Here is a 21,942-nt window from a genome sequence, read left to right on the forward strand (position 1 = left end):
AGCATCACGATGCAGACTCCCACCTCGGTGCTTTTATTTGTCTCTGTCGCTTACGTCGCAAGACGTCTCTTCGGCTCCAGTTAATATCACACTCAGCTGTTGTCTTACTTGAAGTTACCTTGTGTATATATATTTTTTTAAACCGAAGACTGCTCGGAAACGGTGTAAATTATTTTCTAACTAGTAACGGAAATGCATTGCCTTTAGGGAACAATGCTAAACGTGGCTTAAGTATAATGCATTTCTTCCTTTTGTTTTGAATGTCCCAACTTGTATATTGACCCCACAACTGCAATGGAATCTGCCCCCACCCCTTTTTTATATTGCCGTTTGATTTGAGTGGTTTTGAGAGTGGCGAGGCCATAGTAAATACTGTATAATATCGTCTTCATACTAGATGTGTCGTCCCGTAGTTGTGGTCCACTATGCTTAGCATGTAGGGGACAGTATTGCTTTCATCACATGCATTACCATTTACTGTGAACAATAAAGTATTGATACATCGCGGAGTGAAGGCCAGGCGTCTGCTTATTTCTAAATGTGCGTTGTGCAGGCGTGAAACTGCGGTGGGCACCCACCGCCAGCCGGTTCCACACACGAGTCTGACATTTACCCAAAGTAGCCAGAGGCACCAAGTTTAATTGTGGCCGGAAGGCCGTACACTGACATCACAATTTTACCACGAGACTAACAAAGGCGTTCACCACAACCGATTAAGACAAATGGGGTGTTTGTGTATATGTTTAAACATTATATACACGGGGACAATGTACACGAGACTCACGTTCCATTGAGCTTTACCATCCATGGACCAGATCAGATTCTTAACTTGTTCAAACGTTGGTTTTATATTTTGGAAAAGGTCTATGGCCAGATGTGATATTTGAATGATGAGTCGTTCAACTTTATTGGCTACCCTTGAAAAATATTTTTCCTCTTGCAAAAATACAAGACTACTCAATGGCTCTCGCCTGGTTCTTAGATTAACTCCTTTAACGGCTTTATCTATTGTTACGATTCAATTCAAGAATATTTTTTTTATTGTGAAGGTTGGCAGATGTATGTTGTTCAAATTGTTTCGCGCCGTACGTAGCCAACCGTGCTCATCGGAGGTGCTGGAGGTCAACAGACTAAACACGAAAGCAGCTCTGAGGGTCTAGTGGCTGTGCTGGTGACGTGAACAAGTTAATTGACAAACGGAAAAACAGAAATTCTTACAGATGCGATCCAATGTATATATCATGAGCTGAAAAATCAACGTCATGTCGTTTTTATACTAACATAATTTATACCTACTTGCTTTAAATGTTTGTACGCACAAGGACATTGGTTCGTAACAATTCCTGCACTGGCCCACGGACTGAAGAGTGATATTTATATCCATGCAAGGTATGTGCGTCATGTAGGGAGGGGGCTGTGGTGCAGGCGCGCTGCGGAGAGGCTGCGTAGGCGACACGCAAGGTGAAGGTCGCGCTTTGTGTTGGCACCGCGCAGCGTCGCGATGGCAACAGTTTTGGCGCTGTCTGGGAGCCGCCCGTTCCACCCCCTCCCCTCTCCACACCTCAGGTGCCGAGCCTGAGCACCACGGCGATGATGACGGCCGTGGTGACCATGAGGGTGAAGGGCAGCCACGTCTTCAGGAAGCCCCACATACTGCGCACACACACACACACGTGTACGCATGCACGAGAAAATCAGGAGTCATCGCGAGGCACGGCAAAGCCACAATAAACACGGTCGAGTTAACAGGGAAATACTTCTGCGTGTAAAGAGCGTGAGTGGTGGGTCCTATTATCCGCAAGTAGTCGTTTTTTTAACAGCACTTTATTACATTTAATACCTTCTCGAGTATTACGGAAACATTTATAGCAACTCGTCAAATGTTTTTTCCAATAAACTGATGACTCATGGCAACCAGAGAAACAAATAATTGCTAGGGGTTGGTAGGTTTAACCATAACACTCCCAACACTCTTACCGACGTTTACACATGGGTGTGTGCGTGTCGTGTAATGGTTAGCACAATGCACTCCAAACCCAGCAACCCAAGATCAGTGAGGAAAATCTGAACTGGTCCTGGGCCTGCCCGAGGTCAACTCAGCCTTGTACGAGTACCTCGCGCAGTAACTATCAGTGCTGGTCACACCACATCATCATAGGTGTGCTGCGCCAGCCTTCACAAGTGCTCACGAACAGCAGCCTGTGTAGGCCACACGGGGAGGTGCTGTCTGTGTGCACGTACATACCTCACGTGGCGACCCCGCACCAGCATGAGCACGCAGAGCCGCACCATGCCCCAGTCGTCACGCCCTCCGTAGCGCATGAGGTTGAGTGCCATGGCGACGTGCGAGTGGCAGTTGTCGCAGCACAGATTGTGCTGCAGAGACGCACAGATCGCACCCGCCACATTCCCTTCCGCCTGTATATTTGTACAGTATGACTTAATAGTTATGCAAATGCATTTTCCTTAACTATATTTTACTTACCAGTACAAAAGCTGAAGGATTAGGAGCAGGGCAGAAAGTGTTTGATTATTTGCAAATAATATTTCTCTGGTTTGTCTCCCTAATCAATTTGGTAGTTTTTCAATGGGTAAGTCACTCGGCAATGTAACCTGACATTACAGGTTTGTTCACATTCGATCTTTACAAAATTCATAGCATTCCCCTCCTCCAGACAGAGCTAAGGCTTAATCCCTTTTCATTTGAGTTGGAAAGCGTTCATAACCAAGGGATTTATCCAGGAAATCTTGCTGGGTCCAGAGGCTTGCAGGACAGCTTTGCACCAGTTATTCTCATGAGTGTTTGCATATGGGCAGAAACCGAAGGCGTGGTCGATACCGAAAGGTCCCTTACGGACAAATTCATAAACCCACTTGCTATGCTGCTATTTCTTGGCCATCTCAGTCCAGCGGGGATTTTGCGGTTTCACGAATCTGAGTAACCAACCCTCAACTCTACAGCAATGGATTGCAGGTGAGGGCACCACACCCGGCTTGCGGAAGCTGAACGGATGCTGGAAGGACACTGCTCATGGCTGTCTCCAGGACATCCTCGGAGTGCATTCAAGTGGCAGCATCTTTTGTTTGGCTACATATTATTTTGGCGATACTGCATCGGCAGTGGCGCACAAACCACAAAAAACTCATCACAATGCCTTATAAAGAAAGAAAAGGTAATGTTTTGGACAATGGCCCAATTCACAGCACAAGCCAGAGAAGTAAATTAACTATTCGATACAATTTATTTTTAAGACTCCGTTACTGACATGAGTGTTTTTGTTCGTAGAGTACCAAATGCAATGTGGAAGCTGCCTCGATGTAGCTCGTCAGCTCTCACTTCCCCATGCAGTCATCGAGGTTCTTAGATCATACTTCACCATGGATGTTGCTGAACTGCCCTCTGCTGACCACCCCGTCGAGCTGCAGAAAACTACAACTGTTTCATGCACGGTAGTTGTCCACCCAAACACGACCCAGGATCGACATGCACGAACACTCCGGGTTAATCCAGGCTGAATTCCACAAGGGGCTTGCAGACACTAACCGGATGTTGGGCTCGCGAGACTCATAATTCACAGGGTATGTGTTAAGGGGGTGGGTGGGGGGTCTTTGTGGTTGGACGTGCCATGCGATGCTTGTATTCTTCCGAGGCCTCGCTGATGGCCTTGTCCCACGCATTGGGGTGACTGACCCCAACCTTGCTCGGCTCCAGCATCCAGTACCTGCAAGACCAGCACCAGCGGACTCATCAGGACTGGACTATCACAGCCCAGCTGGTGCCAGCAACACGTCTGCACGTCAAGATCAATAAACATACATCATGACCAATACTCCCACCATCACTCTTTACCACACTACTAATGCCACCACCGGCATAACCACCCCACGTCTCCTTCCAGCCGCACCGTTTATCGGTATCATGCACTCCAGATCTCCATTATAAAGTGGCTGGGCAACTGGCTCAACAGGATCATCCGTGTAACAAATACATTTAACACACTCAGTTTTATCTCACACTCAATGCCTGGTCACCATCCACTGCTAACACCAACCACCGCTCAATCACCTAAATGTTTACGGTCACTCCCCACCCATGGTGACTATCCGTGACGCCTTTAGCGAGCTGGGGTGGTGGAGTGAGCGAGGCAGGCGGTGATGAAAAGCCACTCACCGGGTGGGGTTCCCGAACGCCATGTTATCCTCCTGAAAGATGAGAACCGTGTCAAAAGTAATATTTTAAAATACTTTTTTAAAAACACGCTTTAATGAAATGTACGCTACTCGTAATTGCAGAACTTCACGACTCCAGGAAGTGGCCCCGACGATTGCCACAGCGTAAGGGGCCGTGGTGATTTACAGCCAACGTTAGTTGAGCGTGGAAAATTAGACCCAAACCGACACATAACATATAAAAAATTATGTTTAAAAACATATATTTTTTATGATAGAATATAGTATTGTCATCAGTATGGCATAAGTATACCAAGTTTGCAGTCGATACCACATTGGGAAGTGGGTTAAAATTTAGTTACAAGATTTGAGGATACAACAACAGACAGTGAGTAAAACTAAAGCGTGTAAAAAAACATAGATTCATGGGACTTTTCTAGCCAGTATGAAAATATAAGAATTGGTTTTACCCTTTCTGGCAATAAAAAGTTGTGTTAAAATATTAAACACCAAACATAAACCTTTTGCAAGGAATCGCGTCTCCATTAACCACACACACTTGTGAACATGGCAATATGTTGAAAACGATTGGGTCACATCTGTGGCGGGTGAACGACACATCTATACGCCATCCAACCCATACCAGCACCTGGACTGTATTAAAGTTAACATCTCCTAGCCACCGCTGCTTCAACACGTGTCAACGCGTCTGAGCATTTGCGACGACACCACGAGACCCTGGAGACCCCAGGCAACGTGCTGACGACGATGGCGGAACGAGTGGAGTTGTGCGCCTTTTGGCGTCATCTGGTCCAACACCAGGGTGAGACGAGGCTCTAAGAAAAGCTGTCTCGGGTGTGGACCAATCAATTTTAAGGACGGTGCATACATTATCAGAGTTGTGGTGTTTGTTTGCATTCCGACCGCAGGTATTGTGGTCAATGCAAACACGACTCCTTGTAAAAAAAAAGGTGTCAGTTTTGTTGCCAGATAAAAGGGTAAAAAACCAATTATCATATGTTGCTACTGGCAAAGGAGGTTCCAAAAGTGGAGGACACTGACTTTGAAGCTTTTAACAAACATTGGCTATCACGTCACAGTCTATTTTCCGGGTCACCCCCCCCTCCTCCCATTAAAACGACAGTCCCCATATCCATGTTGTTTTTGAAGCGCCCTGCAACACAACAACAGCAACAGGAGAGGCCGCACGTGCCCCGCCGCCACCCACCGACACGAAGTAGGGCCCCGCGAAGTCCCTGATCACCCCGGACGCCATCGCGATGCCCATGTGCCCAATGAAGGGCACGAACCAACTGCACGCAACGCGGGGGGCGGGGGGGGCACTTAGATGCCCGGCTGGGCGAGCTTGCGACGCTTTGATGCGCATGTGTTGCACTGTGCTGCACTGTATATACTCGACGTGCGCTTGTATCGTTTGCGTACCGTAGGCTACTACAGTGTGTGTGGACTGTACAGTAGACTGTAGTATACTGTACAGTAGACTGTAGTGTGTGTACTGTCTTGTAGACTGGTGTACTGTACAGTAGACTGGTGTACTGTACAGTAGACTGTAGTGTGTGTACTGTCTTGTAGACTGGTGTACTGTACAGTAGACTGTAGTGTGTGTACTGTCTTGTAGACTGGTGTACTGTACAGTAGATTGTAGTGTGTACTGTACAATAGACTAGTGTGTACTGTACAGTAGACTGTAGTGTGTACTGTACATTAGACTGAAATGTGTACTGTTCATTAGACTGTAGTGTGTACTGTACAATTGACTGCAGTGTACTGTATAGTAGACTGTAGTGTACTGTATTGTAGACTGTCCTGTATTGTAGATTGTAGTGGACTGTATAGTAGACTATTTCTAGATTTGAAGCTTTCGTGACTGCAAGGATTCATACTCTTAGTTCTTTCGGTAAAATCACGTAGGTAAAAAATGAAATTAAAATTTCATTTTTTACCTACGTGACTTTACCGAAAGAACTAAGAGTATGTATAGTAGACTGTAGTGTACTGTATAGTAGACTGTAGTGTATGTACTGTATAGTAGACAGTAGTGTACTGTTTTGTGGACTGTAGTCGCGTGAATGAATGGGGCCCATGGCCCCGTCGCTCGCCTGAGGCACGGGATGGGAGTCCACACCACGCAGAAGGGGAAGCGGCTCCGCGCCACATCCACACCGCTCCACGCCGCCCCGGGCCTCATGTCCCCCGCGTCTCCCGTGTCTGTGTCTCCCGTGTCCCTAGTGTCTCCCGTGTCCCTGGTGTCTCCCGTGTCCCTGGTGTCTCCCGTGTGTCCCACGTCGCTGCCTCCCCCGCGTCTCGTCTCCTCCATGCGCCGTTGACAACCGCTCCGCACGAGGTCGTGCCAACTCAGAGGGGGTTTACCTCCAGATACACAGAAGTTCCGGTGCCAGATCAGAGGTTTTACCTCCACGTTGAGTCGTTTTTGTAGGTCGAGGCGTGAGTGGTTTACCTGCAGACGGAGAGATTGTGTCATTTCAGGTCACCAGGTGGTTTCTAAATAAAACATCTACTCTGGCACCAGTGATCTAGAGGAAATACCTCTGTTCTAGAGGAAAATCCTCTGTTCTGGAGGAAAATTATCAGTTCTGGCTCCAGTGATCTGGAGGAAAACCTTCTGTTCTGGTTGCAGTGATCTAGAGGGAAATCCTCTGTTCTGGTTCCAGTGATCTGGAGGAAAACCCTCTGTTCTAGTGCCAGTGATCTAGAGGAAAATCCTCTGATCTGGTTGCAGTGATCTAGAGGAAAATCCTCTGATCTGGTTGCAGTGATCTAGAGGAAAATCCTCTGATCTGGTTCCAGTGATCTAAAGGGAAATCCTCTGATCTGGTTCCAGTGATCTGGAGGAAAATCCTCTGATCTGGCTCCAGTGATCTAGAGGGAAATCCTCTGTTCTGGTTCCAGTGATCTAGAGGAAAATCCTCTGATCTGGTTCCAGTGATCTAGAGGAAAATCCTCTGATCTGGTTCCAGTGATCTAGAGGGAAATCCTCTGATCTGGTTCCAGTGATCTAGAGGAAAATCCTCTGATTTGGCTCCAGTGATCTAGAGGGAAATCCTCTGTTCTGGTTCCAGTGATCTGGAGGAAACTCCTCTGATCTGGTTCCAGTGATCTAGAGGAAAATCCTCTGATCTGGCTCCAGTGATCTAGAGGGAAATCCTCTGTTCTGGTTCCAGTAATCTAGAGGAAAATCTTCTGATCTGGTTGCAGTGATCTAGAGGAAAATCATCTGTTCTGGTTCCAGTGATCTGGAGGAAAATCATCTGTTCTGGTTCCAGTGATCTAGAGGAAAATCCTCTGATCTGGTTCCAGTGATCTGGAGGAAAACCCTCTGATCTGGTTCGAGTGATCTAGAGGGAAACCCTCTGTTCTGGTTCCAGTGATCTAGAGGAAAATCCTCTGATCTGGTTCCAGTGATCTAGAGGGAAATCCTCTGTTCTGGTTCCAGTGATCTAGAGGGAAATCCTCTGTTCTGGCGTCCGTGAAACCCGTGGGGAGGGGGCGTGGCTTCCTTGAGGTCTCGCATCCGGGCCCCGCACCCCACTCAGGGAAGTCGCCGCCGTCTCCCCTTGCCGAGGTAACGAACGCGGTGGGATTTCTACTCGGCACGCGTGGTAACACCCGAGCCCGAGCGAACGAGTGAGCGTCCCGGGTCTCGCCTTGAGCCCGGGTCCCCCGTGCCCTCCGCGGGTTCCGCGCCGCGGTCGCCGCGGTCCCCTTGACCCCGTGGCCGAGCGCCGCTTGGCCCAGCGCGGAGCCTACGGGCTTGCCTGTTGGGCCGGCCGGGACAGGCAGACCTTGGGCGGCCGGGCCGGGTGGGCGGGCATAGGTCGGGGTTAGGATTATAATTTATTAAAATGTCCGCAGCAATAACGTCATCGTCACCACCGTCGTGTTCGTCACCACCTTCCTCATTATACTTGTCAACGTAATCATAATCATCGAGTGTTAATCAGTTCCATAATTAGGCGTCGTCGTCACCATCAACTTCATTAGGCGCGTCGTAATCTCCATCTCTGCACACTCCGCGTAACCATCAATGACATCGTCAATAACTTAAAACCCGTGATCTGTATCATCGGTGTCATCCTCGCCATCATCGTTATAACTTCGCGATTCACGTATTTAACGTCATACCCCAACATCCACATTCTCGTCGGCACAATTCTTCTTAATTCGTCGTCAACTTTCATGGTCACGGATCTTCGCCGTCTACGCGGGCGGCAGCGCGGACTCGAGAGGAAGCCACGCCGCTGGTGTAGGCAGTCACAGGCTGACGTGTCGGGCAATGCCACTCTTTCAGAAAGTGTCTTATATATAATAGAGTTATAGGGCAGTGTTCATTACGTGCGCTCAAATTACATCGTTGACTTGTTTCGCGTATAAATGCGACCAGAAACTGTGGGATTTTCATTTTATGGAGAGCGAGAGAGAGAGAGCCAGTCAGTCATAGGTAGAGGAGAAGAGGGTGGTGGTATTGATCCTTAAGTTGAATCTGGTTCGGGGTTGATAGCACGGACAGCAGAGGAATGGGACTGCAGAGGAGAATCAGTGGCCTGCTGCTCGACAAACTTAGTAACTTAAACTTAGCGAATGTTCGTGAGTTTAATGTATGTGTGCTTGTGCACCGCAGTCATTATCCTAAAGAAGTTGTTGAGGGAGAGACCCGGGTAGCCATGGTTACGTAATAAGAGTTACTCGTTAGCGAAGTGTACAGCGTCAAAATATCAATGTAGGCGCTGGTGAGTGTGTCATGCTTGTGCAATGACGACACTGGCACATGGTCGACCTCGCGCGAGCAGCGTCACCGAGTAACACACAGCACAGTCATTGGACAAGTTCGCCTTGGCTAAGGGGGTTGGTTGCTAGGGGTGTGGGCTATGGCTCGAGTTATATTTAGTACAAATAGGAGTTAACTATTCCCTCCGCCCTCACGCTGGAAGAAATATTGCAAATCTAGGTAAGGAATCGATGCAAGAATCACGTTTTTGGAACATGGTGGTAAATGTAACGGTCTGTAGTGGCTGGAGGGGTCATGTGAATCCATTTCCTGCAACATACAGTATATGAATCGAAAGATATTCTTAGGTTTTTTCGGTAAAGTCACGTAGGTAAAAAATTTAAATTAATAAAAGTAAAATCAAATAAAAATCACGACGTTTCGGAGGCAACACAAGCTTCCGTCTTCAGGTGGAACCGTCACAGCACGATAGCTGTATCAAGTGAGAGCTTCAAATCTAGAATTAATCGAAAGAGCTGACATCGGTGGCAAGTGAACTGCTTTGGCATCCCACGTGCCTCAACCCACTGGTCTGACCATGTCTCGCGGGCCTCGCCTCTGCAGGTGGAACAGCGGTTGCGGGAGCGGAGCAGCAAGGAAGCGATGCCGATGGGAGAGGCGGAGAGCGACACGCTGGCCTGCCTGCCGCTGGGCGTGCTCCTGGCGCCCGTGTTTCGTGAGGTGCGCTGCCTCGCAAACGCACCGCAGCCGGTGGCCCCAGACCACGAGGACCGTCACGCAACCCTTATCCCCTTCTTTACAAAATACTTCATAGCTCATCGGATTATTCCAGTGTCAATACATATTCTAATACTCATGTGTCTTAAATGTATCGTCCTTGCATGATCCCCAATCGTGTGGAGTCACCACTCATTCTAGTGCTAAGCCATTTCCATATTGACTCAACAGTCCTTGATATCTTATTTAAAAAATTACTTCAGACCACCTCTTTTCAGGCTCAACCCTGATTTCCTTCTGAAATCAGGTGCATTGCGGATGATTTTGTAAGAGTGGTATATTTATCATGTATACAAATGAAATGGCAATGATATACTAAATATACTGAAACTTGGGGCATTCACAATGTTCTCTCGTCTCACCTAATTAATAAGATGACCGTTGTGTGCTTTATTCCATAGTTGGAGAACACCGACGCGATTGCAGTGAAGCCGCTCCGAGATGCCTTCACAAAGGTTGGTGGCACGTGCGACGGTGTAAAGTTTGTGTGTATGTGATTGCGCATGTGTATTTGTGCATTGGATGTAGCGGTGGGGTAGTGGTTTGTGCAATATGCTTCAAACACTACAATGTGTGTTTGATTCCCAGGTCACAAATAACGTCTCGGTGACAAGTGACATCTGATATGATCTTGGGCTTCTCCTAGGGCGACTAAGCCTTAAATGAGTACCTGGCAAAGTGTGTAAATATCAGAACTGGGGATAATGAGGCTGCTGGTTGTGATTCTGGCCACACCATCTCCTTATATTCTGTGGCGTCCTTCATAGGTGCTCACTAACAGAACTTGCTACACAGGAGATATTTGTCTTCATGATCATGTATGTGCATGTAAAAGTTATTTTATACTTTAGGTGGATTCTCTCATTCGTATTTTGCTGGTCAATTTCATTAAACAGCAGATCCTCATGCATGGGTGCCTCTGAGCTGCTTGTCTGCCTGTTTCACCACGATAAGACCCAGCAGGAATGAGTACACAATATCTCTCATTCTGGATGAAAGGCAGTGAGTTTGGGTAGAACAAATCGTTTTAATACCCCATCTATTAGAATGAACAATGCAGTGTTTTCATTGTCCCCACTAAAGGGGTTCTCAATGTACTATCGCCTTGTGCTCCCATCCTGCACTCCCTGTGCAGGCCGAGTCTCTCAGCCCGGGGTTGACAGAGGAGCTGGTGCTGGGAGTTCTGCAGAGGCAGGCAGTGAACCTCGATTTCCCAGAAGTTCTTCTGCGCATGACGCGACAGAACCTCGATGGTACGCACACTGCCGTTGTCTCAAGCACGCACTGCAGCCACTTCACTGCCTGGTACACCACACAAAACACCACCACCACACAATACACCACCACCTCACAATACACCACCTCCTCACAATACACCACCACCTCACAATACACCACCACTTCACTGCCTGGTACACCACACAAAACACCACCACCACACAAACACCACCACCTCACAATACACCACCACCTCACAATACACCACCCCCTCACAATACACCACCACCACACAAAACACCACCACCTCACAATACACCACCCCCTCACAAAACACCACCACCACCACACAAAACAACACCACCTCACAATACACCACCCCTCACAAAACACCACCACCTCACAATACACCACCACCTCACAATACACCACCACCTCACAAAACACCACCACCTCACAAAACACCACCCCCTCACAATACACCACCACCTCACAAAACACCACCACCACACAATACACCACCACCACACAATACACCACCACCTCACAATACACCACCCCCTCACAAAACAACACCACCTCACAAAACACCACCACCACACAATACACCACCACCACACAATACACCACCACCTCACAATACACCACCCCCTCACAAAACACCACCCCCTCACAAAACACCACCACCTCACAAAACACCACCACCTCACAATACACCACCACCACACAATACACCACCACCTCACAATACACCACCACCTCACAAAACACCACCACCTCACAAAACACCACCCCCTCACAATACACCACCACCTCACAAAACACCACCACCACACAATACACCACCACCACACAATACACCACCACCTCACAATACACCCCCTCACAATACACCACCACCACACAATACACCACCACCTCACAATACACCACCACCTCACAATACACCACCCCCTCACAATACACCACCCCCTCACAATACACCACCACCTCACAATACACCACCACCTCACAATACACCACCACACAATACACCACCACCTCACAATACACCACCACCTCACAATACACCACCCCCTCGTCACCATATCACCATCACAGCCTCTCCACTACAGCACTGCACAATATAATACTTTACCTTCACAACACCAATAACATAATTTATTATTTGTGGGGTCGTGAGGTCCGTTTGATTAAGTTTACATAAATGTATTTGTTTGTGGCAGAGAAAGGTGGTGAGTCACTGGTCAATGAGACCCAGAATGCCATGTGTGAGTCTCCTTGGTTACAAGATAGCTCAGGGGCCTGATGCCATGCCAGGGCGCCGAAACGGCTCCACTCAGATTCTGGATTTTATTCCAGAATGTGAGCCACCCATGATGAAACCAGCCTCAATTGTATCAAGTTGAGGCCTTCAGCCTGGTCACCAATAATAACCAATAACCATCCTATAAACATGGATTATCAGTGAACCTACTTGTTGTTGCAGCTCGTACTAAAACTGTTAGTTTGATTGTTAGACAGAAAGCACAATGTTTTACACAATATAAAAAGGTACATTGTGTAATGTAAATTACAGGTTTATTGACTATATTTCAGAAACTTTTATATGAAATCATCTTCCAGGTCCATTCTCCAACATGAAATGATGTCACGCTGCCCTTCGCCACAATCTCGCCGCACAATGCCGACGGCACAGCTGGAACAAAAACAAAGCTAACGAAATCGAAATCCCTGACAGCGTGCAACAAGAAGTGCCTCGTGTTTGTTTTTGTCAGATTGCAGCATCAAGCGGCCAGAGCCCGAGTTCCAGGATCTGAACAACAAGGCGCGCTCGCTGAAACTCATCCTCAGCAAGATCCCGGACGAGATGTCAGATCGCACACAGTTCCTGCAGACCATCAAGTGAGCGTGCACACCGGCCGATTGGGCGGCCTCGACCGTGCCTTGTGGATTGCCCTTTGTTGTGGGCGGCGGTTGTGGTTGAACCCTGGGTTGTGGTTTGGTTACAGGCACACAGCAAGCGCTATCAGAGAGCTGCTGGACTCGGTCAACCTCGTCTTCCGGAAGTACCCCAACCAGAACAACCGAAGGGTGTGTGACACCACCACAGCCGCAGTCAACACTGACACTACCACCACACACACACAATCGCTGGCATTACACAACCAGACCAACCTAGTGGTGCTTGATTCCATTACAAAAAATCAACACCACTGCCCCAACCAGAGCATCACAAATGTGTTTGACTCAAGTGTGAGTGAGACACATGTGTATGTGACATTGAGAAGTGAGTGAAGTGCTGGTGAATGGGTAATATGCTTTCTTGAGTGTGGGTGAGCGAGGAGGTTGAGAGGCTGGGTGAAGAGGTAGGTCGGTGGTTGAAGAGTTTGTGCCTCTTTGAGGGGGTTAGTGAGTTTGCGGCTAGTGAGTGATGGAGTGTGATCAGTGAGTAAGTGACACGAGCTGATGAGAGTGGCGGAATGGTCCGGCCGTGTTGTTTCCAGGCCCTAGAGAACCAGAAGAAGGAGTTTGTTGTTCACTCCAAGAGCTTCAGCGACGCCCTAAAGACATACTTCAAGGATGGAAAGTGGGTACTGCACCTACCCACACATCTGTCGGTGCATGGTTATACAAGTCGATATGTGAATGCACCATTGATTATTGCATTGATGTGTGTGGAGGTCACCATAGATCTGAAAATGATGTCTGGACATTTATTTCAGCAGTTTAAAACTTTACTTTTATTTTGCTGCATTAACATCAGTGGGTTCTTGACCCTCACAAGCATATGTTCACGTGTGTGTGTACAGAAGTGCCAGTGTTCACGAGAGTGCCAGCCGCCTGGTGTATCAGACCAACGCCATCCTGGAGACGTTCAAAACCGTGGGCACCAGCTGAGAGAGAGGGCTGGCTCTCCACATGCACAGACGCACGCACGCTTACGGGTACACACATCGACAAAGGCACAGACACATAAATGGGCACACGTTGCACGGCGGGTACACGTACAGGCAAGTACGGTAACGGACGCAAGAGCACACACCCGCAGCCCTATGGGCATATGACCGCACGTATCCTGGGAGAAGTACTCATGGCACACAGGCACATCGAGAGGCAAATACACGCACGCCACCTTCGCAAGTTCGCACATCTACCAACGTATCCACGTGCTCGGCATGTACGCTCATAACAGCTTTGACGTTTGCATAGCTGACCAACCCCTGTGAAGCATTGGCGCGCATGCGCAGCATTTACGTGCACGTGTGCATTCGTGATTGCGTGAGCATGCATCCACGAGGGCACGTGCATGTGTGCACGTGTCATAGCCAAGCTCTTGTCCCCAGAGGAGTGCAGGAGCTCACTTAGGCCCCGTCGTACACACGTGATGTCGAGAATATCGACAGTGGCCGACGCACTGCAGTCGGGAGCCCAGATGATTCACATTCACGTGTTGTTGTAGCAGCAGTCATTTCAACGCAGTTCCTCCAATGGCAAATGAATGCACAACCCTATTTAAGTAAGCCAACACAAGATTTTAAGCTCGGCATAGTCGTGGGCAGAGGTTATCCATTGGACTGCACTCAAATTGATTGGTTCATGATTGGAGACCACCCTCTCTTGATTGGTTGATGGTAAGAAACTGTTTTCCCTTGGTTGGTCCAAGGTAAAACACTTCCCTCTTGTGATTGGTCTATGATGACATGCTCACGTTTGATTGGTCGATAGATAACGAACCCATCCATGAGCGAGACCCATGGATGCAGCCGTTGCACTGTGGCGTTGTTACCCTTACCTCGCCAAAAAAAGGGGTGTTACACTTAAATCCACACGGCCGTTATGGTCATACGCGCACCGCCGCAGTGTAACGGACTTGTCGTGTTTTGCGTTCCAGCTCCGTGCTCCAGTCTGCCGGAGGAGACGGCGTGGGTGTGGGGCAGAGTGGCCACAGTTGTGTGTTAATGAGTAAGACAAAAACCAGCCATGAGGAAATGAGTTGGACTGCACCTGGCCCTCGCCCCTCCCCCACTCATCTCCACGGCAGTCACCTCTCTGTAAATACAGTTTTGTTTCAGTCAAGATGCAAAGGTTTCTCTGGTATGTAATGTAGATATCGACCACAATATAAAGTTGTCCGTTTCTCATTGTCTGCGTCTTTGTCCCTGTGCTTCCCTTCTTCTACTTCGTCTCAGTCACTGGGTTTCCAATTCTAAGTAGAGCAATTTATTCCACTAAATACATTTTGTAAAACCCATTTCTCCTTTTTGTGCATCTTAAATGTATTTATAAATTAAATGATTTAAACATTTGATCAGTTTTTGAGTTATCGCATCTTTTTACGGCTGTATACTTATTTTATCCATCTTACTAGATTTTTTAAACCTAGTTTACTCCGATTTACAGCACTTATTTGAGCAAATAGATAAATTGGAAACCTAGAGATTGTCAATTTGCACCTTTGCCCTTGCTTTCCTTCACCCAGCCACTCTTTACCCTGGCTGTAGTCCTTGGTGCAGCGTGAATCAGTGATGTGCTATTGATGTGTGATTACAACTGTAGCGCTGTTCATTAAAACAGCCGTGCAGCTGTAGCACCTCCGATTAACACTGTTGGCTACGTACGGTGTGAAAGAAGTTCAAAATACGTACGTAGCACAGACAGAGCAGGTCAAGCATTCCATCTTAAGTGCACTTTCACCAGAATTATCTTGAAGACCTCGCTCAAATATGTAGGCTCGCTTGTGTGTGTGTGTGCGCAAAGGGAGTGGTGTTGTCGGGATTGGTGCACTGCTATGAACCCAGCAACCTGGAATACATTTCCTGCTTTTGACAACGTTGGTGGAAAGCGGCATCTGGCATTGTTTGGGACCTCCTATAGGTCAACTCGGTCTTAAATGTGTAGCTGCGGCGATGTTTAAATAGCAGCACTAGCAATACGAAAGCAGCTGGGCATGGTGCTACTCTTACCATGTGTGCTGGTCTCATTGGGTGCTCACGAACAGCACTTGGCCCAACAGTGTGTGAAGCTATATGGGGGATCTCTGTGTATATGTGTGTTTACCTCAGGCCTGGATGTTATTTTGTATACATTTTACACAATCTGAGGTGACTGGGTAGCTCAGAGAGGACAGCACAATGAGCTGGCATCGCAGAGATCCTGGATTTGAATCCAGGCTGCCGCCCACTGTGGTTCCCCGGGTCCTCGTGTGTCGTGAGTTGATGGTCTTAACCCAGTCACCAATGACTGCACACAAAAAACTTCACATCAAAATTTGGTTCAGCACTTAATTTGCATAAATCCCATATCTGAAAATTTAAATATCGATTTGACTGTCATGCAACGAACATTACTCTTGTATGGCAGAGCCAGTGGGAAAGAGTGGACCCTGCTGTATGTGTTGGAGGTCACTTGAAGGGATCTCAGAGGGCAACTCTCTGATAAAAAGGGTCGCACTGCTCTGCCAGAGATCTGGGAGTATACTCCGTCTCATGACATGACACCGATAACACAATTGGCATAACATTTAAAAATAAAACAATTTGAATTTTGGTTTGCATTCAATACAAATAATGAAGCACCTGTAGAGTTAAAGCAGTTTTAACCAGTGCTTTCCCATCCCTTTTAGTAACTTTGTCAGGTATTTGTTGCGCATTTGAACTGCTGTTGCTGTTCATCAGGCAGCTGCATCTAAGAGTATGACTTACGGTGTTGTGTACTGTGCTTAATTGCGTCATCGCAAAGTCGGCAGGACCTGAATCAAGTGCACACTTGCAAACACCTTTTATTGAACGGAATAACATTTTAAACCCTACCGCCAAACCAAAACCATGAACAATGCTGGTTGTTTTGTGCTATTATAGTTCAGAGTACAAAAGGCAATGTGTCCTGCCTATGCTCGTCGGTACCACACGCGTGTGAAATCTCTCCAGGTCTGCAGCCAACGGCTTGGCTGTTGCGTGTTGCTGCTGCTGCTGCTGTTGGTGGCTGGGAGGTGCCTGCCTCAGCCCCTGGTCGATTTGAGAGAGCGGCGAGATTCACGCAGAGACGGCGTGTGGCCGTGGATGCATCACGCCATCGTAAATGGTGGCCCAGCTATCGAGTGTGCAGACGGTGCAAGTAGCACCATGGCCCACGGGCCGGTGGGGCCCGGGTGCCGGGCTACAAAGGCATGAGAAGGCAGACGTGGGGTCCTGTTTGATGCCTTGCACCAGGGCCCATGTGAATTATGCCACTGGTCCAGAAGGGCAGGGTGGTCTGTTGAGTTGCAAAGCAGTGTCAAAGGTGTGCGTGTTGCAGAATGAATCTGAGCACTGTAACTTATAACTTGCTTCATGTAATTATTATTAATATTTTTTTTTAGTTCTTAAAAATTATTCCTGAAATATTTCCTGGAAATATATTCTTTGGAATTCAGATCGTACTGATTTTTTTTAGATCCAAAAATGAATGTTGTAATAGTGTCATGCATGTGTAAGCCACGATCACACAAGCTTTTACGTTTTGGATTTTAAGTTTTTGTTCAATAAACCAGAATTTTAAACATTTTTAACCTGAAACTACAGTTTCATCATCAGCCCTGATCAATATACTGCTGGATGAAGGTCTCCTCAAGCTGCCGCCATCTCTCACAACCCTGCAATGTAATACTCCATTTAATATCTGCATATAAACTGTTATTTTAATATCCTTGACGCTCTCACAATTCTATTCCTGTGCACAATGTCTTTACACATTAAATGTCACAAGGGTCTATTTATACGTTTGCCGTGGCGTTTAAACGTGTATAGTATTTTTTTGTGGCGGGTGGTTGGAGCACACAACTTCACAAACCGGGCTTCCTGGGTTTGATAACCAACCACGGCTAACATCCGTCGCAAGCGATAACTCATCCTGGGTTCTCCCTTTGCCATCGCGTACTGACCAACGTGGAGTACAGCCTGGCAATCTGAGTGACCAACACTTTGGGAAGGCATTCACCCAGTAGTGGATAGGCAAATAGCTGTACATTGCCTGATTGTTTCAAAATTCCATTATAGTGTTACACATTTATCGTCAAATGTATTGATCATCTTTTTTTGTAAGTAACGCTGGCCAAATTTTTATCCAGTTAAAAAAAACAGCTGGGAATCGAGACCATTATGAAGTGGGCATGTAATTTGTACTGACAGTACTGTGTAGTGTCGAGACCTTTACACCGCACGAGAGAATGTGTGCATCAAGTTATTTGATCCACCGCACCCCTTTACAGCCCTCACTCAAGATGCCTCGCCTGCCTCCTTCAGGGTCCTGCGTCACGCGCCATACAGCTGCTTTATCTCTAACAAGCTGGTACGGCCCATCGTCGGGATGGAGCGATGTTTCTTTTCTCAACAACGTCGGTAATAAAACTCCATATCGTGAATGATGTGCAGCCCTCGATAGCTTTCGCCCCTTCATCACTGAGCTGGGCGGTGGTGTCTCACGCGCCTGCCCTCCAGCACTGGAAGTAGCAAGGGTGTTGGATTGCACATGATGTGAAATTCCCCGTGGGCATCGCGGAGCCATACCCTGGCTTGCCAGGAGAAGGCAGTACAACAAGGGACGAATCGCCATCTGTTTCCATCCCTCGTGCGATGTGTTTTTTTTCTCCGGGTGCTCCGGTTTTTGGAAGCATCCTAAAATAAAACAATGCAGGACCCTCCTGAAAATTAGTCACACGACTCATTGTGGCTTTCCTGGGTAAACAAATCTTAAGTTATTAAACTCGTCATGTTAGGCACAATACTGTCCTTTGTCCAACAGGCGGGACACTACATATTTGAATGATCTCTAAACTTTATAATTCTTAAGTCAGATATCTTCTGTACGCCAAGCAGAGGGAGCAGTGTGTTTGCAATCGTCCATATTTATTGAGCTTGATGTCATTCATACGCACTTTACTTCCACATTTATACACTGCACGAGAATAAGAGGAGATCATATTCTTGGTTCTTTCAGTAAAGTCACGTAGAATGGAAATAATAAAAGAATATCTATTTTTATTTTATAATTTACCTTCTACGTGACTTTACCGAAAAAAACAAGAATATGAATCCCTGCAGTCACGAAAGCTTTAAATCAAAATTTAAGAGATCATGTCAGACGAAGCAATGCGTTGGGCAGTAGGGGTTGGATGAATTGTAGCTGCAAGGCATTGCGGCTAAAATATACGGAGCTGGCATGTCAGGTGGCATAAAAGTTGTTGGACTGACACTTGCTGAGAACCTGGGTTGCGGATCTGGGCTGTATCTGCCTGTGATGCAAACGGGTTCGCAGCGAGTTGACAGCCTCACGCCAGCCATCACAAGGGCGGCACAGAGCCGCACTGCTCGTGAAGGAACGGAACAAGGAATGAGCAATGCGTGTTGCTCGGAGCGATGCAGCTTGGCTCGCGTTGACTTTCCGGTGGCTGTGGAAACGTGGCACGAGTCGCCACGAGGGCCCTGGCTGCAGGTGGCGTGCGTGAGGTCTGAGTCACCTTTCGTGCGTAGGGTGGGCTGCACACTCTGCACTTGATATATAATTAACTTATGACTACAAGTGCGACCTACGGGTGTAGTGACTGGTTTGGCTCGCTCAGAAAGCGAATGCACAGTTTGGGTGACTGAGCCAGCACTGACGAGGTACCTGAGTTCACACCTGAGCTTGACCAGTGGACCGAGAAGTCTCATCATGGTCGCCAATTCATCTCAATTCTTACTTGCAGTAATATATGTATATTATATATCAGTGAATGGTTGGATAAAACAGCTTCGGTTGAATTTTGTTTTGGTTTTCCATGTAAGGATGTGTATGTTGGGTAACGCAGTGCACGACACACACGGCCACGTGAGTTTGAAGACTGTGGCAATCGCGAGCAACTCAACTGGGACTTGGCATAGAACCTTCAACATCCCACTCGCGACCATTATGACTACGTTGTAAATAGCAGTCTCTAACTCTTGTTACCCACTCGATCTCTATGAAGCCTCTATATACTATGAAGAAGGCCCATATCCCGAAACGTCACGTATTTAAATATTTTTTATTTTAAGGCAGAGTTGTTTACGAACGTGTTGAGTAGTTTCGTTATTTGTGTGCGTGTGCATTAATGTCAACGCAGCATCACAAAACTCATTGTGTATATATCTTATGCCTTGGTAATTAGATCTTTGTTGCTATATCTTGCTGTGATGCTTGAACGCAACGTGGCCACATCGTGTTGAATAATCATCAGCCCTGGTTGCAGAGACCCTTGCTTTTGGTTCCTCCTGCAAGTGGGGCAAGCATTTTACAGCTGTGGGGAAAAAACACACTTCAGCTACGAGTCATCATGCGGAGTCTCGCTGAGGGGGTGATCTGTGTGGGTGATGTGTGTGGTGTGATGTGTGTGTGGGGTGTGTGTGGTGTGTGATCTGTGTGTGATGTGTGGGGTGTGTGATGTGTGTGTGGTGTGTATGTGATGTGTGTGGTGTGTATGTGATGTGTTTGGTGTGTGATGTGTGTGTGGTGTGTGATGTGTGTGTGGTGTGTGTGTGTGGTGTGTGATGTGTGTGTGATGTGTGTGTGTGGTGTGTGTGATGTGTGTGTGGTGTGTGTGTGTGATGTGTGTGTGGTGTGTGTGATGTGTGTGTGTGGTTTGTGTGTGATGTGTGTGTGGTGTGTGTGTGATGTGTGTGTGTGGTGTGTGTGTGATTTGTGTGTGGTGTGTGTGATGTGTGTGTGGTGTGTGTGTGATTTGTGTGTGGTATGTGTGATGTGTGTGTGTGGTGTGTGTGTGATGTGTGTGTGTGGTGTGTGTGATGTGTGTGTGGAGTGTGTGTGATGTGTGTGTGATGTGTGTGTGATGTGTGAGTGGTGTGTGATGTGTGTGATGTGTGAGTGGTGTGTGATGTGTGTGTGGTGTGTGTGTGATGTGTGAGTGGTGTGTGATGTGTGTGTGGTGTGTAATGTGTGTGATGTGTGAGTGGTGTGTGATGTGTGTGATGTGTGTGTGTGATGTGTGTGTGGTGTGTGTGTGTGGTGTGTGATCTGTGTGTGGTCTGTGTGGTGTGTAATGTGTGTGATGTGTGTGTGGTGTGTGATGTGTGTGATGTGTGTGTGGTGTATTGATGTGTGTGCGGTCTCTGTGTGTGTATGATGACGAAGGGAAGTTTGGGCCGGGAGGGAGCTTGTAATTAACCAAATGGAGCATGAGGCATTGCTCAAAATGACCTCGCTATGCATGGGAACTTCCTTGAATTACAGGACAATTAAAACAACCCCATGGCTCTCATCTTGTAGCTACACAGCTGTGCTGCGTGCCCTGGCCTCTCGCGCACGTGTGAAACTAAAACATGTGGTTAGGAGCGTCATCATAGCACTCGAGTGATATAATAGAGACGTGAACAGTTCACTGTGGACATGGAGAAACATCACTCGAGAACTTGATGTCATACCCCTACTTATCAAGTTGTATTTCGATTTAAAGCTTTCGTGACTGCAGGGATTCATCTTCTTGGTTCTTTCGGTAAAGTCACGTAGAAGGGATAATAAAACATAATAAAATAATTCTCACGACGTGAGAATTATTTTATTATGTTTTATTTTTATTCTTTTATTACTTCCCTTCTAGGTGACTTTACCGAAAGAACCAAGATTATCAAGTTGTGTTTCACCACAAAAAATATAAACATAAATCCCCTCGCCCCCCCCCCCCATGAATCGTCTTGAGATGCGGTCGCATTACCACGCTTCCTACATTGTATCGTTGCGTGTGCGTCTTCAGCCCTTTGTCTATCCACTGCTGGATGAGGGCCTCCCCACGCTGTTGCTGTCCGCCACAGTCCAGTGCGACTGCCCCATCTCGCCAGCGTCCGTCCTCTGAGATCAGTTTCCCCTCCTTTGACTGCAATTCCGTGACCAGTCTCGACCATTGCTCATCATCCGGTCTAGCCATGACGCCTCCTGCCCAAGGGGTTCAATAAATGAAGATAATAATCAAAACATCGTAAATACTGTATTTCACTTTG

At 47.4% G+C, this 21,942-nt stretch overlaps 2 protein-coding genes across 3 annotated transcripts; one reads left to right on the plus strand and one right to left on the minus strand.

The window, feature by feature from the left end:
- Nucleotides 1-614: 614 nt before the first annotated feature.
- TMEM222 (transmembrane protein 222) lies at nucleotides 615-6,636 on the minus strand. The gene is made up of 6 exons (XM_061568013.1): nucleotides 6,291-6,636; nucleotides 5,399-5,483; nucleotides 4,172-4,203; nucleotides 3,626-3,722; nucleotides 2,246-2,376; nucleotides 615-1,653 (listed from the first exon to the last, which is right to left on the minus strand). The coding sequence occupies exons 1-6, from the start codon at nucleotides 6,506-6,508 to the stop codon at nucleotides 1,563-1,565; spliced, it is 654 nt and encodes a 217-aa protein (XP_061423997.1). The 5' UTR covers nucleotides 6,509-6,636; the 3' UTR covers nucleotides 615-1,562.
- A 987-nt stretch (nucleotides 6,637-7,623) lies between these two features.
- On the plus strand, nucleotides 7,624-17,478 carry PDCD10 (programmed cell death 10). 2 transcript variants are annotated; one of them, XM_061568014.1, is made up of 8 exons: nucleotides 7,624-7,774; nucleotides 9,542-9,658; nucleotides 10,117-10,170; nucleotides 10,851-10,968; nucleotides 12,712-12,838; nucleotides 12,946-13,027; nucleotides 13,441-13,523; nucleotides 13,747-17,478. In XM_061568014.1, exons 2-8 carry the CDS (start codon nucleotides 9,581-9,583, stop codon nucleotides 13,832-13,834), a joined length of 630 nt encoding a protein of 209 aa, XP_061423998.1. In that variant the 5' UTR covers nucleotides 7,624-7,774; nucleotides 9,542-9,580; the 3' UTR covers nucleotides 13,835-17,478. The 2 variants fall into 2 exon arrangements, with proteins under 2 accessions (XP_061423998.1, XP_061423999.1); XM_061568015.1 differs by lacking the exon at nucleotides 7,624-7,774 and adding an exon at nucleotides 7,793-7,811.
- Nucleotides 17,479-21,942: the final 4,464 nt, after the last annotated feature.

This window comes from Lethenteron reissneri, chromosome 40 (genome assembly GCF_015708825.2).
Source record: "Lethenteron reissneri isolate LAM-NWPU_2019-01 chromosome 40, ASM1570882v1, whole genome shotgun sequence".
NCBI lineage: Eukaryota > Metazoa > Chordata > Hyperoartia > Petromyzontiformes > Petromyzontidae > Lethenteron > Lethenteron reissneri.

Excerpts from the sequence above, each read along its gene's own strand:
- TMEM222 (XM_061568013.1), bottom strand. The coding sequence starts at position 6,508 with ATGGAGGAGACGAGACGCGGGGGAGGCAGCGACGTGGGACACACGGGA. Across the intron at positions 4,204-5,398 it reads CGGGGCCCTACTTCGTGTCG|GAGGATAACATGGCGTTCGG; the intron begins GTGGGTGGCGGC and ends CTCATCTTTCAG. Across the intron at positions 1,654-2,245 it reads GTGCGGGGTCGCCACGTGAG|TATGTGGGGCTTCCTGAAGA; the intron begins GTATGTACGTGC and ends GTGTGTGCGCAG.
- PDCD10 (XM_061568014.1), top strand. The coding sequence starts at position 9,581 with ATGCCGATGGGAGAGGCGGAGAGCGACACGCTGGCCTGCCTGCCGCTG. Across the intron at positions 10,969-12,711 it reads GACGCGACAGAACCTCGATG|ATTGCAGCATCAAGCGGCCA; the intron begins GTACGCACACTG and ends TGTTTTTGTCAG. Across the intron at positions 13,028-13,440 it reads CCAACCAGAACAACCGAAGG|GCCCTAGAGAACCAGAAGAA; the intron begins GTGTGTGACACC and ends TGTTGTTTCCAG.